Below are 13,282 nucleotides of genomic sequence, written 5' to 3' on the forward strand. Positions count from 1 at the left end.
AGCTGAGAGATATGCAATTAAGATATGAGGGTATAAGATTGTATAAACATGTCTTTAAAAAAACTCACGGCAGGTTCTGGTTTAAAAGTTTGCTTGAAATCCATATCCTGTCTATTTCCTGCAATAAAAACAAGGAGAAATGCACCTGGTTTACAACTGAATTGTAGTCTTACACGAGTTGAAAAAGGTTGTATATTCTACAATGTGTGACAATACACATATAAATACCCTTCCCAATGAATACATAGAAACAGGATTTCTAGGGATGTAACGATTCGCATCGGTCCCGGATTCAAATGTTTAAGAAGCAAGTGCATTAGTATGTGGACCCCAAACCGATCCAAATGTAGCATTCAAACGTCACAAATCGCAGGATCACGAAAATGTTTTGCTCATTTAGCACCTTCGGAAAATACCTCTCATATTTTGTGACAACTGATGCTTCCTCTCCTTAAGCGTCGAACTGCATGTAACTGTGTTGAGTCATTGGTCTGCAAGTCATTTTGCCTGCCGAACAACCCCAAGAAATATCAGTATCCTTGTCAAAGTGCGAACTGTGCCCAGCTTCACGTACTGACCAACGGAGGTAGGCACAATGTTGCCAATTTAGTGACTTTATCGCTATTATTTATTGGTACAGGATAGCGAAAAATTCAGGTACTTTTCAGGCTGCCTTTGGGATGTTTTGCCACAGTTTCTATGTTTTTGATAGCATTTAGCGAATTTGTCACTAAATTCTGCCGCAAACGAGTGTAAAAAGAGGTCTGCGTTAAAGCCAATTTACACTTAATCCAAAAATGTGGTTGGAAGCGCGGTATGGATTGTGTAACGCAAATTTCGGCGACTCCAGATGCATGCAGAGGCCAAATTTGGCTCCGTACCACATCGCCATTCGCCCCTCAAAATTTAAAACAACGCGGAAGACCTCCGTTTTACTCCGCATTGACATGATTGGTTGACGTTAGGTGAGGGCGAAATGTCCTGCATAAAAAACAAACTCCTGATCTTACGCATGTGCGTGGCACCTTCAGCATTCACATGCTAAAATTATAGACTTTATTAGTTGAGTGACAACCTATTGTCGTCTATGCACTGTTGAAAAGTGTATAAATAATTTATTAAAACTATTTTGCAATGAACATCTACAGTATCCTCAACAGCAATCTGTAGAGTAGCACCATGGTTTAGCCAGAGCTAGTTTCTGTCCTCCTCTAGGTACATTGACATTAATACAAAACCTATGAGGCTCATGGTTCTCACCCCCTTCCATAGACTTACACAGTAATTATGACAACTTCCAGAGGAAGTTAAATGTCCTCAGAGGCAATTCATCTTGCAGCAGTCAGAAAACATACATTGCCATTCAAAAGTTTGGGGTCACTTAGAAATGTCCTTGTTTTTGAAACAAAAGCAATTTTTTTGTCCTTTAAAATAACATCAAATTGATCAGAAATACAGTGTAGACATTGTTAATCTTGTAAATTACTATTGTAGCTGGAAACGGCAGATTTTTTAAATGGAATATCTACATAGGTGTACAGAGGCCCATTATCAGCAACCATCACTCCTGTGTTCCAATGGCACGTTGTGTTAGCTAATCCAAGTTTATCATTTTAAAAATGCTAATTGATCAATAGAAAACCCTTTTGCCATCATGTTAGCAAAGCTGAAAACTATTGTTCTGATTTAAGAAGCAATAGAAACTAGCCTTCTTTAGACTAGTTGAGTATCTGGAGCATCTGAATTTGTGGGTTCCATTACAGGCTCAAAATGGCCAGAAACAAAGCACTTTCTTCTGAAACTCGTCAGTCTATTCGTGTTCTGAGAAATTAAGGCTATTCCATGCGAGAAATTGCCAAGAAACTGAAGATCTCATACAATGCTGTGTACTACTCCCTTTACAGAACAGCGCAACCAGAATAGAAAGAGGAGTAGGAGGCCCCGGTGCACAACTGAGCAAGAGGACAAGTACATTAGTGTCCCTAGTTTGAGAAACAGACACCTCACAAGTCCTCAACTGGCAGCTTCATTAAATAGTACCCGCAAAACACCAGTCTCAACATCAACAGTGAAGAGATATGATATGGATTTTTCTTGGCAACTCTTTGCAAGCCCAAAAAGACTGCTGTGGTGTCATTTCTTGGTACTTCTGTAGTGCATAAAGACAGCTACAGATAGAGTGTACAAGGTGGAATTGAATGTGTCAATCAATGTCTGTCACCTTGATTACTCAATTTTTTCTCGACATGTACACCTACGTGGTAAACATTCATTCAGAGGCTAGGTTGTAGAAACCGCATGATATGTTTAGGGAAAGATTATAGTATCATGTAGTAGCCTAAACCTATCGATGTTACATTGAGCTGGGTGTATGGAATATGAATGACAGAATGACAGTCAACCAATATGCTGTAATAGAAATAAGGCCATGCTCATTAAAAAAATAATCATCCTCCCTCATCTTAAACGGCACTGACTGCCACTGCCTGCTGAATTGGGCTTACAATTAAAAATAATGATAAATTAAATTTAAAAAAAGTATTTTTGTTGTTCAGGTTCACCATCAAGCAATAGTTTTGGTAGATTTGCTTTAAACAAATCAGTGTATATGGTCATTTTTAAATATACAGGGTATATCAAGTTGATAAATTCATAAAAGGACAGCAATCACTTTTGTGAGGTGCACTGCATGGCCAAAGCGAGGAGAAGAGAAAATCACTCAGTAAACTGTCAAAACCATTTGATTTTCAGATGGAGGTGAAATTCAAAATTGTGCTATATAGTGCCTTTCGAAAGTATTCATACCTCTTGACTTATTCCATATTTTGTTATGTTACAGCCTGAATGCAAAATGTATTAAATATGATTTTTTTCTCTCACCCATCTACACACATCAACAGCAGATTTGATTTAGAATAGAAAACGAATGTGTGTATGCCACAAATGTTAGTACATCTAATCGTAACGCATCGAACCAAATCGCATCGATTCGTTCTCTAATCAAACTGAATCGTTTCACACTAAAACATATCGTTCCTGCATGGTATCGGAGCACATGTACCTAGCTAGATATGTATCGGAAAGATGCACATCCCTAAATTTCATTTCATAAGCCACATGCTTTGCGTAAATGTAATGTGAACAAAGCCTACCAGAGTGTGCTGGGGATGAAACTGGATACTTATTCCATGCACTGAAAAGAGCCCTACTGATTTGATCTTCAGCTCAGCATTCAGTGTGTTGTGGAAGAACCGTACCGCCAGGCTGCATATTAACCATCTGAAAATAACCAGAGAGAACAACATACCATGTCAAATGATTTGATAATGTCACCGATCATAAAGAAATGATACATTGAACAGACTAGAAGTCGACAGATTAATCGGAATGGCCCATTAATTAGGGCCGATTTCAAGTTTTCATAACAATCAGAAATCGGTATATTTGGGCGCCGATTTCCGATTTAAAAAAAAATATTTGTATAAAAATGTATACCTTTTATTTAACTAGGCAAGTCAGTTAAGAACACATTCTTATTTTCAATGACTGCCTAGGAACTGTGGGTTAAGTGCCTTGTTCAGGGGCAGAATGACAGATTTTCACCTTGTCAGTTTAGGGGTTTCAATCTTGCAACCGCACAGTTAACTAGTCCAACGCTCTAACCATTGCACTCCACGAGTAGCCTGCCTGTTATGCAAATGCAGTAGAAGCTAAGGTAAATTGCTAGCTAGCATTAAACTTATCTTATAAAAAACAAACAATCATAATCACTAGTTATAACTACTAATCCAGTTTAGCAAGCAATATTAACCAGGTGAAATTGTGTCATTCCTCTTGCGTTCATTGCACGCAGAGTCAGGTTATATGCAACAGTTTGGGCTGCCTGGCTCATTGCGAACTAATTTGTCAGAATTTTACGCAATTATGACATACATTGAAGGTTCTGCAATGTAACAAGAACATTTAGACTTAGGGATGCCACCCGTTAAATAAAATACCGAACGGTTCCGTATTTCACTGAAATAATAAACGTTTTGTTTTCGAAATGATAGTTTCCGGATTCGATCATATTAATGACCAAAGGCTCGTATTTCTGTGTATTATTATGTTATAATTAAGTCTGATTTGATAGAGCAGTCTGACTGAGCAGCAGCAGGCCCGTAATCATTCATTCAAACAGCACTTTCGTGCGTTTTGCCAGCAGCTCTTCGCAAGCATAGCGCTGTTTATGACTTCAAGCCTATCAGCCTAATGGCTGGTGTAACCAATGTGAAATGGCTAGCTAGTTAGCTGGGTGTGCGCTAATACTGTTTCAAACATCACTCGCTTTTAGATTTGGAGTAGTTATTCCCCTTGCGCTGCAAGGGCCGCGGTTTTGTGGAGCGATGGATAACGATGCTTTGAGTGTGGCTGTTGTCGATGTGTTCCTGGTTCGAGCCCAGGTAGGGGCGAGGAGGGGGACGGAAGCTATACTGTTACACTGGCAATACTATAGTGCCTTTAAGAACATCCAATAGTCAAAGGTATATGAAATACAAATGGTATAGAGAGAAATAGTCCTATAAATACTATAATAACTACCACCTAAAACCTTTTACCTTGGAATTCTGAAGTCTCATGTTAAAAGGAACCACCAACTTTCATATGTTCACATGTTCTGAGCAAGGTACTTAAACGTTAGCATTTTTACATGGCACACATTTTTACATGGCACATATAACTTTCTTCTCCAACACTTTGTTTTTGCATTATTTAAACCAAATTGAACATGTTTCATTATTTATTTGAGGCTAAATTGATTTTATTGATGTTTTATATTAAGTTAAAATAAGTGTAAATTCAGTATTGTTGTAATTGTCATTATTACAAAAAAAAAAAATGGGCTGATTAATCAGTATTGGCTTTTTTGGTCCTCCAATAATCGGTATCGGCGTTAAAATCATAATCAGTCGACATCTAGAACAGACACATCTTCTGTGTCTCTCACTTCCCCAACAAAGTTGTGTGCATTTGTTTGCCTGTCATCTTCAAATCAAATCATATTTGTTACATACACATTTAGCAGATGTTATTGCGGGTGTAGAGAAATGCTTGTGTTTCTAGCTCCAACAGTGCAGTAATACCTAACAATTCACAACAATACACACAACCTAAAAGTAAAAGAATGGAATTAAGGATATATAAATATTAGGATGAGCAATGTCGGAGTGGCATAGACTAAAATACAGTAGAATATAATACAGTATATACACATGAGATGAGTAAAGCAAAAATGTCAACATTATTAAAATTACTAGTGTTCCAGTATTTCTACTTGCACATCCTCATCTGCACATATATCACACCAGTATAAATTGCTAACGTGTAATTACTTCGCCACTATTTGCACACACTGTATACAGATTTTTCTATTGTGTTATTGACTGTACGTTTGTTGATCAAAATGTGTCACACTGCTTTGCTTTATCTTGGCCAGGTCGCAGTTGTAAACGAGAACTTGTTCTCAACTGGCCTACCTGGTTAAATAAAGGTGAAATAAAATAAAAAATAAATAAAGTAGCCAGTGATTAAGTCTATGTATACGGGGCAGCAGCCTCTAAGGTACAGGGTTACGTAACCTGAAAGCCACCTAGATATTGAGTTCCATCAAAGGACAGGCTGGCACTTGTGTTCGTGCACAAAGATAGGGCATTGTTCTAGCCAACTCTTGCAGCAAAGCTTCAGCAGTTCAGTTGTCTGATTGCCCAAGTCATTCCCATTACAACATTTAGTACGTTCTCTACATTTCTCAAGTCACATGAAGAGTGATTTTCAGAGGTAGAAAGAATCAGGTATTCCAAATGTAAGGTATGCATAGATACTTTCGAAAAAGGGGACAGATGCATTATTTGATGATTTGGCAATAGTTGTTTTGGCATTAGAAGGAAGGTATATGAAAAAGGAATATTGTGTGAAAGTGTTCTTTCCCATGTTACGGCATGTTTTCTTACCTGAAGAGTAGAACAGATAGGAGCAGGAACAGGAGAAGTGCTAGTATGACGATCAGCAGGAGAGACATTTGTCCTGATGTTGACCCCTCGTTCACACCCAATGTGTGGTCATGGGGCTGGTTATTTTGATTTCAATGCCTCACGGTGGGAAATTAAGACAGCTCAGCTCCTCTTTGGAGCCCGGAGATACCTGTCATGCAGGTGCCTCGAGCTTAATGTCACGTTATGTCTTGTTAGCTAAAGAAGTGCAATCATGTGACTATTTAAAAGCTATTAAATAACATATGCCAGCTAACGCTGTCTTGTCTAGTCTGGAAAATCTGATAGCTACACTTCACTAGCTAGGTTAGCTCGCAGGGCCAGACTGGTATGCTAACGTCGTTACCGAACGTTGGCTGACACAAAAAAAAAGTTTGAAGGAACCGATATAGCTAGCGGGTTAGATGGAAAGCTGGAACTGGCTCACAGTTTCGAGTAGCCAGCTAGCTAACTATACTCAGATATCACTGGTCAGTCACAAGCTGGTAGCTAGTTACGACGTTCGTTGGCTAGCTAAATAGCCACGTACTAGCTAGCAAAAGCGTCAATTGAAACCAATGTTGGCAAATTTGGTAGCTATCTAAAAGCCCCTTTTCAACCTCTGGTAAATCTGACGGTCTCAAATGTTCTTATCCCGTCTGGAGGGTTCTCATCCTCCTTACATTTTCAGTGGCAAAGCACCATCATATTCTAAGATTGTTGTCCACAACCGTAGAGGAGCGATGAGCAGAACCAAAAAGTCAATATGGAAATGGCCAACCAATTTGTTTCCCGGAGTTCGAAACGCCTCACACTGAACCCATTCCGGATGTCTGGCCTAGCAACATTGCACTTATCTTTTCAATCAGTGCACACAAGTTTATTAAAAAATGATTTAATATGCTTCTCCCTCTTTATTATGCAGCATAACAACTCAATAGTTCTTTTAATAAGGGACCAAACACTTCTTAGTGTCATTCATCTCTTTATGCCAAAGAAATGGAATCACTAGAAGATGATACGAGTGAGTTGTTAGCAAAGGTTAGGCAATTCTCCCATCTTGATGAAAATGTTCATGGCACCCCCTTTTGATATAGTTCACTTTCATTTCCCCATTTGAAACAGTTCAATGAGCACAACACAGCTTCAACATCACATGATATGCCCAGTCATTTCATTGGTTTTTCAACCTGCAGCGTCTGCATCTTTTACAAACCTTGACCTACAATTTGGCAGTGTGAGGACTTCAAATTGAAATTACTTTTCTACCACACACTTGCAGTCTTGCACTTCACTGTTCTGATGAAGTCAGTGTTTTATTAATTTCATTGAGCTGAACAGGTACAATTGTTTTCTTTGCATACAAAAACATGATTCATTTAAAAGTTGTCCATGTTCATCAAGCTTCTGCCACAGTATGAATGAGATATATGTACACTTTCAGTCTCCTAAACATCTCTAAATAATGCTTCTGGTTGAGTAAAATCTACTGACGTAGTGCAGCTGGAAGGGTAATGCCATATATGGGGCAAAATATACAGGCAATTAGAGATCCCATGCTCTACACCTCTATTGGAGTGTTCACAAACACATCCAGGTACAGTAGTTGGAGATGTCCAGTAGACCCATGACAGCTCAGCTATGTTCTAAGCATTTACGCTGAAGCCTTCTGCTTGTTGTGCTTGGCAAACCACTCATCACTTTTATCTTCAGCCATAGCCTGAAAATAAATTAGGGTAATAGATTAAGACTATGTACTCAGTGATAATGCAAAGTATGGTTTCATTTTCATAATATTTCTAAATACCAACCTTATCCAGCAATGCATTTCCACTGGGGTCCATCTGGGAGAGCTGTCTGAATGCCTCATCTCCCACAAAGCAGATCTCATGGCCATCCTAGACCACATATGACCACCGTTATTATGTGCAGAATGTAGAATTAATACATTTTACCCATGTTAATCATTTGGTAATGCACTCACTGGATCAGCCAGAATGACCACTTCTACTGTAGCCTTCCCAGGGGTGTCCAGGCTAACCAAAGGAGTAAGGATTTTATAGTTTTCTTTGGTCATCAGGGCTTCAAGATCTGGCAACTAAAAATAATTAAACAACAATTATTCAATATTGCTTTCTGTGTGCATGTGTAACCGGTGTGAAATGCCTAGCTAGTTAGCAGGGTGCACACTAATAGCGCTTCAATCAGTGACGTCACTCGCTCTGAGACCTTGAAGTAGTTGTTGCTCTGCAAGGGCCGCGGCTTTTATGGAGAGATGGGTAACGGTGCTTCAAGGGTGACTGTTGTCAATGTGTGCAGAGGGTCCCTGGTTCGAGCCCAGGTAGGGGTGAGGCGAGGGACGGAAGCAAAACTGTTACACATGTAAATAATTTATAGCATTGTATAGACCCCTTTCTGTGTTAGCAAACACTGCTGCATGAGGGCGATGCGAGCAAGCTGATGGCAGAACAAGGGTGAGTTCTTATAGAAACGCCACCAAAAAAATACTATTTACATTTTGCTTATGAGTGATTTCACACTACTTTTGGATTATAAGGCTCGTATGAATGTCCTGTTTAATATGTTTGTGTCATCATCGCAAATCACTGCATTATACTTTCAATAATAATAATAATAATAATAATAACTCGGAAATTGTCTCTTTGGGTAGCTTTTGCAACAGCCTATTTCAGTGATCGTTAACATTCTAGCTAACAACTGCTGCATCCAATAGTTATTTTGCAAAGATTACAACCAAATATAATCTTTGTCAACTGTTCAAGCTAGAATCAAAACATTGTAAGCATGAGATCCAAAAAAAAGTTATTTTGTTTAGAATAATAAAAAAGTAAATCTAGGTGATGTTGAACGGGCGCAAATGGCGACGGCTTTCTTACTGCCGTCAAGAGACACGCGGATATGTGCATGACATCAGTGTGTCGTGTGCTGGAAAAGGGTCTATTACTTCACCTGCTTATGTGGACAAGAGAAAGCTATCCTCCCGAAAGCTGTCCCATGATCTACTGTCCCACCAATGTTGTAAAGCTCTAGTTTACACTGCAAATATACAGAAAAACACACCTAGCATTAGCACCATCTTATCAATTAATGCAAACACACACTCGTGTTCTAAGTGTAGAACACAGGAGGCTGCTGAGGGGAGGATGGCTCATAATAATGGCTGCAATGGAGCAAATGGAATCATCCACATGGAAACCATTTGTTGGATGTATTAGATACCATTCCACTAATTCCACTCGAGCCTTTACCACAAGCCCTCCTCCCCAATTAAGGTGCCACCAACCTCCTGTGGTGTAGAACCAAGTGTCTCTCTCTCTCTCTCTCACACCTGAGTGTCTGTGAATCCCATCAGCACAGTCTTTTTCTCCTCATTTCTCTCCATCACCTTCATCCCCAGAAGGGAGGACCAGTAGTGTGTTGATTTCTGCAGGTCAGACACTGCCAGACATACCTTCTGTACAGGATCTTTAAACAAGTGAAAAACAGATACAGTTTAAGTCGGAAGTTAACATACACTTAGGTTGGAGTCATTAAAACTAGTTTTTCAACCTCTCCACAAATTTCTTGTTAACAAACTATAGTTTTGGCAAGTCGGTTAGGACATCTACTTTGTGCATGTCTACTTTGTGCATCTACTTTGATTTCCAACAATTGTTTACAGACAGATTATTTCACTGTATCACAATTCCAGTGGGTCAGAAGTCTACATACACTAAGTTGATTATGCCTGTCAACATCAGTTGAGTCAATTTGAGGTGTACCTGTGGATATATTTCAAGGCCTACCTTCAAACTCAGTGCCTCTTTGCGTGACATCATGGGAAAATCAAAAGAATTCAGCCAAGACCTCAGAAAAACAATTGTGGATCTCCACAAGTCTGGTTCATCCTTGGGAGCAATTTCCAAACGTCTGAAGGTACCACATTCATCTGTACAAACAATAGTACGCAAGTATAAACACCATGGGACCACAGAGCCGTCATACAGCTCAGGAAGGAGACGCGTTGTCTCCTAGAGATTAACGTAATTTGGTACGAAAAGTGCTAATCAATCTCAGAACAACAGCAATGGACCTTGTGAAGATGCTAGAGGAAACAGGTACAAAAGTATCTATAGCCACAGTAAAATGAGTCTTATACCGATATAACCTGAAAGGCCACTCAGCAAGGAAGAAGCCACTGATCCAAAAACGCTATAAAAAAGCCAGACTACGGTTTGCAGCTGCACATGGTGACAAAGATCGTACTTTTTGGAGAAATGTCCTCTGGTCTGATGAAACAAAAATAGAACTGTTTGTCCAGAATGAACATTTGTTATGTTTGGAGGAAAAAGGGGGAGGTTTGCAAGCCGAAGAACACCATCCCAATCGTGAAGCATGAGGTTGGCAGCATCATGTTGTGGGGTGCTTTGCTGCAGGAGGGACTGGTGCACTTCACAAAATAGATGGCATCATGAGGGACGAAAATTCTGTGCTTATATTGAAGCAACATCTCAAGACATCAGTCAGGAAGTTAAAGCTTGGTCGCAAATGGGTCTTTCAAATGGACAATGACCCCAAGTATACTTACAAAGCTGTGGCAAAATGGCTTACGGACAACAAAGTCAAGGTATTGGAATGGGCATCACAATGCCCTGACCTCAATCCTATAGAAAATTTGTGGGCAGAACTGAAAAAGCATGTGCAAGCAAGAAGGTCTACAAACCTGACTCAGTTACACCAGCTCTGTCAGGAGGAATGGGCCAAACTTCACCCAACTTATTGTGGGAAGCTTGTGGAAGGCTACCTGAAACATTTGACCCAAGTAAAACCATTTAAAGGCAATGCTACCAAATACTAATTGAGTGTATGTAAACGTCTGACCCACTGGGAATGTGATGAAGGAAATAAAAGCTGAAATAAATCACTCTACTATTATTCAGACATTTCACATTCTTAAAAAAAGTGACCGAACTGACCTACGACAGGAAGTTTTTACTAGGATTAAATGTCAGGAATTGTAAAAAAAAAACAACATTTAAATGCATTTGGCTAAGGTGTATGTAAACTTCCCAACTTCAACTGTACACAATATACCAGGTAACTGTCAAAATAAAGGAAACACGAGTAAATGAGGGATACAAAGTATATTGAAATCAGGTGCTTCCAAACAGGTGTAGTTCCTGAGTTAATTAAGCAATTACGTCCCATCATGCTTAGTGTCATGTATAAAAATGCCTAGTTACCCATTATTTTGGCTACCATGGCTAGAATAAGAGATTTATGACTTTGAAAGAGGGATCTCAAAGGTGCATAGGGGGTTTAAAGTGTGTGTGGGTGTCTTGGTCACCAGATCTCAACCCAATTGAACACTTATGGGAGATTCTGGAGTGGCACCTGAGACAGTGTTTTCCACCACCATCAAAAAAACACTAAATTATGGAATTTCTCATGAAAGAATGGTGTCGCATCTGTCCAATAGAGTTCCAGACACTTGTGGAATCTATGCCAAGGCGCATTGAAGCTGTTCTGTTTTGGCAGTTACCTGGATGTAAGGAGTATTGATATCTAGATTGGTTCGAGATACGTTTGTGCTCCTGCCTACTCAATGCAAACCAAACATGGCATGGCAAGAACTGACATGATGGCACAAACAGACTGGTACCCAGGTTAATTTCCTCCTGGACTTTTAAGTAAGCATGGTAGACTATAGTCTACTACAGCAATGATCTTCTGTGCAAAGCACTGTTGACCCACCATTGTGAGGCTGATCTTTGTCCACCAGGTAGAAGTGGTAACCTCCAGGAGCCTCAACCAGATAGAGAGCCTCTCCAACCTCAGTGATGGGCCAACCAAGCCGCTTAGCATTGCTGACAGCCTGGCTAGACTGCAGAGTCAGACCCTGAAATAAAGACATGGTGGCATACATTGAGTTAGGATTGGGTTAATATATATATATAGTGTTCATGAATAACCATTCACTTACCAGGAAGTCATTGCCAAGGCGATATTCTCCCACTCCATAATTGTAGGTCAGCTCAGCCACAAAGTGATCATCCTCTGGACCAAAGCCGACCATTGTCTTGCTCCATTTTCCATCATAAGGGCTGAATACATGCAAGCAAGTAGGGCATCATATGAGAGAGAACTTGACTATTGTTACACAACAAGTAATTCAAACATTTCATTTTCATAAGAGGTGTTGGTTGAACAGTAAGGTTGACAGCCTGCCTACCCATTACAAGTGGCCTTGCATCCCTCTTCAAACTCTTCATGACGCAAAATCTGAAATCAAATCAATGATTTTGACATTTTGGCAAAACAGTGATCTCGTCCCCAATATCACGTGAGTACAGCACGTACAGCACTATGAACACCATTGAAGCACAAATCATAACAAAAGATTGAAACAAATTAAATGTGGCGCAACAGTCTAAGACACTGCATCCCAGAGCAAGAGTTGTCACTACAGTCCCTGGTTCGACTCCAGGGTGTATCACATCCAGTCATGATTGGGAGTCCCATAGGGCGGCGCACAATTGGCCCAGAGTTGTCCGGGTTTGGCCGGTGTAGGCCGTCATTGTAAATAAGAATTTGTTCTTAAGTGACTTGCCAAGATAAATAAAGGTTAAATTAAAAATACAACGGTGGTACACTCTGTGCAAGTGAAATCTATTGGTCACATGTTTGAGGATGTTCTACGAAAGAGCTGGAAATGTACCTTCATGCCTAGCACATCTCGGTAAAAGGTAGCCGTTTTGCTTCTGTCACCCACTTTGAAAACGAAATGCAAAGCTCGTCTCAAAGCCATTATATCCCAGGTGAGTTCGCTGTGTACTTATGTTACGATTATTTTTCACGCTGTTTGTCTACGTCGAATAAGGAACCTTGCAATCGGTTGCTCTGGTATCGATTCTATGGAAGACAACGTTTTTCGGGACAGATACAATTATTTGCCGCTGAATCGCAGATCAAATCTATCTCAAGATTACCAGGAGTATTTGAATTAAAAGTTAAGCATATTATATTGTTTTACAGATCAGTATTACCAACAAACAAATTACCCCCCCACATTTTTTTTATGGTATAAACCAACCAATCCTCATGCCGCTGTTTAATGTTTCCACGCCCTCTTCGCGAAGATGGTGACGTCCATTAGAGGCATCTTCTTCCAACAGGACGAAGTCATATTATGAAAAAGGCAAAGACTGTATCGTAGATTCAAAAAGATACGTGCGAGCATTGAAAATGAGACCCGTGAAGGTGTTGTATCCTGA

At 39.8% G+C, this 13,282-nt stretch overlaps 2 protein-coding genes across 8 annotated transcripts in view; both read right to left on the reverse strand.

Moving 5' to 3' along the window:
* The window catches only part of LOC135546453 (bridge-like lipid transfer protein family member 2), a 29,038-nt gene extending 22,263 nt beyond the window's left edge, over positions 1–6,775 (reverse strand). For 4 of the 7 annotated variants that reach the window (XM_064974883.1, XM_064974881.1, XM_064974882.1 and 1 more), the window contains exons 1-3: positions 5,991–6,775; positions 3,153–3,279; positions 69–118 (exon numbers count right to left, since the gene is read on the reverse strand). In XM_064974883.1, coding sequence (XP_064830955.1) covers positions 69–118; positions 3,153–3,279; positions 5,991–6,058 — 245 coding nt within the window. In that variant the 5' untranslated portion in view covers positions 6,059–6,775. The remainder of the gene's footprint in view (positions 1–68; positions 119–3,152; positions 3,280–5,990) is intronic. The other 3 variants (XM_064974886.1, XM_064974885.1, XM_064974884.1) reach the window with 1 other exon arrangement.
* Positions 6,776–7,292: 517 nt separating this feature from the next.
* Positions 7,293–13,079, reverse strand: LOC135546454 (glyoxalase domain-containing protein 4-like). The gene is made up of 9 exons (XM_064974887.1): positions 12,727–13,079; positions 12,241–12,290; positions 11,992–12,112; positions 11,763–11,907; positions 9,358–9,494; positions 8,979–9,065; positions 7,993–8,106; positions 7,820–7,906; positions 7,293–7,728 (listed from the first exon to the last, which is right to left on the reverse strand). Exons 1-9 carry the CDS (start codon positions 12,814–12,816, stop codon positions 7,663–7,665), a joined length of 897 nt encoding a protein of 298 aa, XP_064830959.1. The 5' UTR covers positions 12,817–13,079; the 3' UTR covers positions 7,293–7,662.
* Between the last annotated feature and the right edge of the window lie 203 nt (positions 13,080–13,282).

This window comes from Oncorhynchus masou, chromosome 9 (assembly GCF_036934945.1).
Source record: "Oncorhynchus masou masou isolate Uvic2021 chromosome 9, UVic_Omas_1.1, whole genome shotgun sequence".
NCBI classification, from domain to species: Eukaryota; Metazoa; Chordata; class Actinopteri; order Salmoniformes; family Salmonidae; genus Oncorhynchus; species Oncorhynchus masou.

Excerpts from the sequence above, each read along its gene's own strand:
- LOC135546454 (XM_064974887.1), bottom strand. The coding sequence starts at position 12,816 with ATGGCTTTGAGACGAGCTTTGCATTTCGTTTTCAAAGTGGGTGACAGA. Across the intron at positions 11,908-11,991 it reads GCCTTGGCAATGACTTCCTG|GGTCTGACTCTGCAGTCTAG; the intron begins GTAAGTGAATGG and ends TCTTTATTTCAG. Across the intron at positions 9,066-9,357 it reads TGGGATTCACAGACACTCAG|TGTAAACTAGAGCTTTACAA; the intron begins GTGTGAGAGAGA and ends GTATATTTGCAG.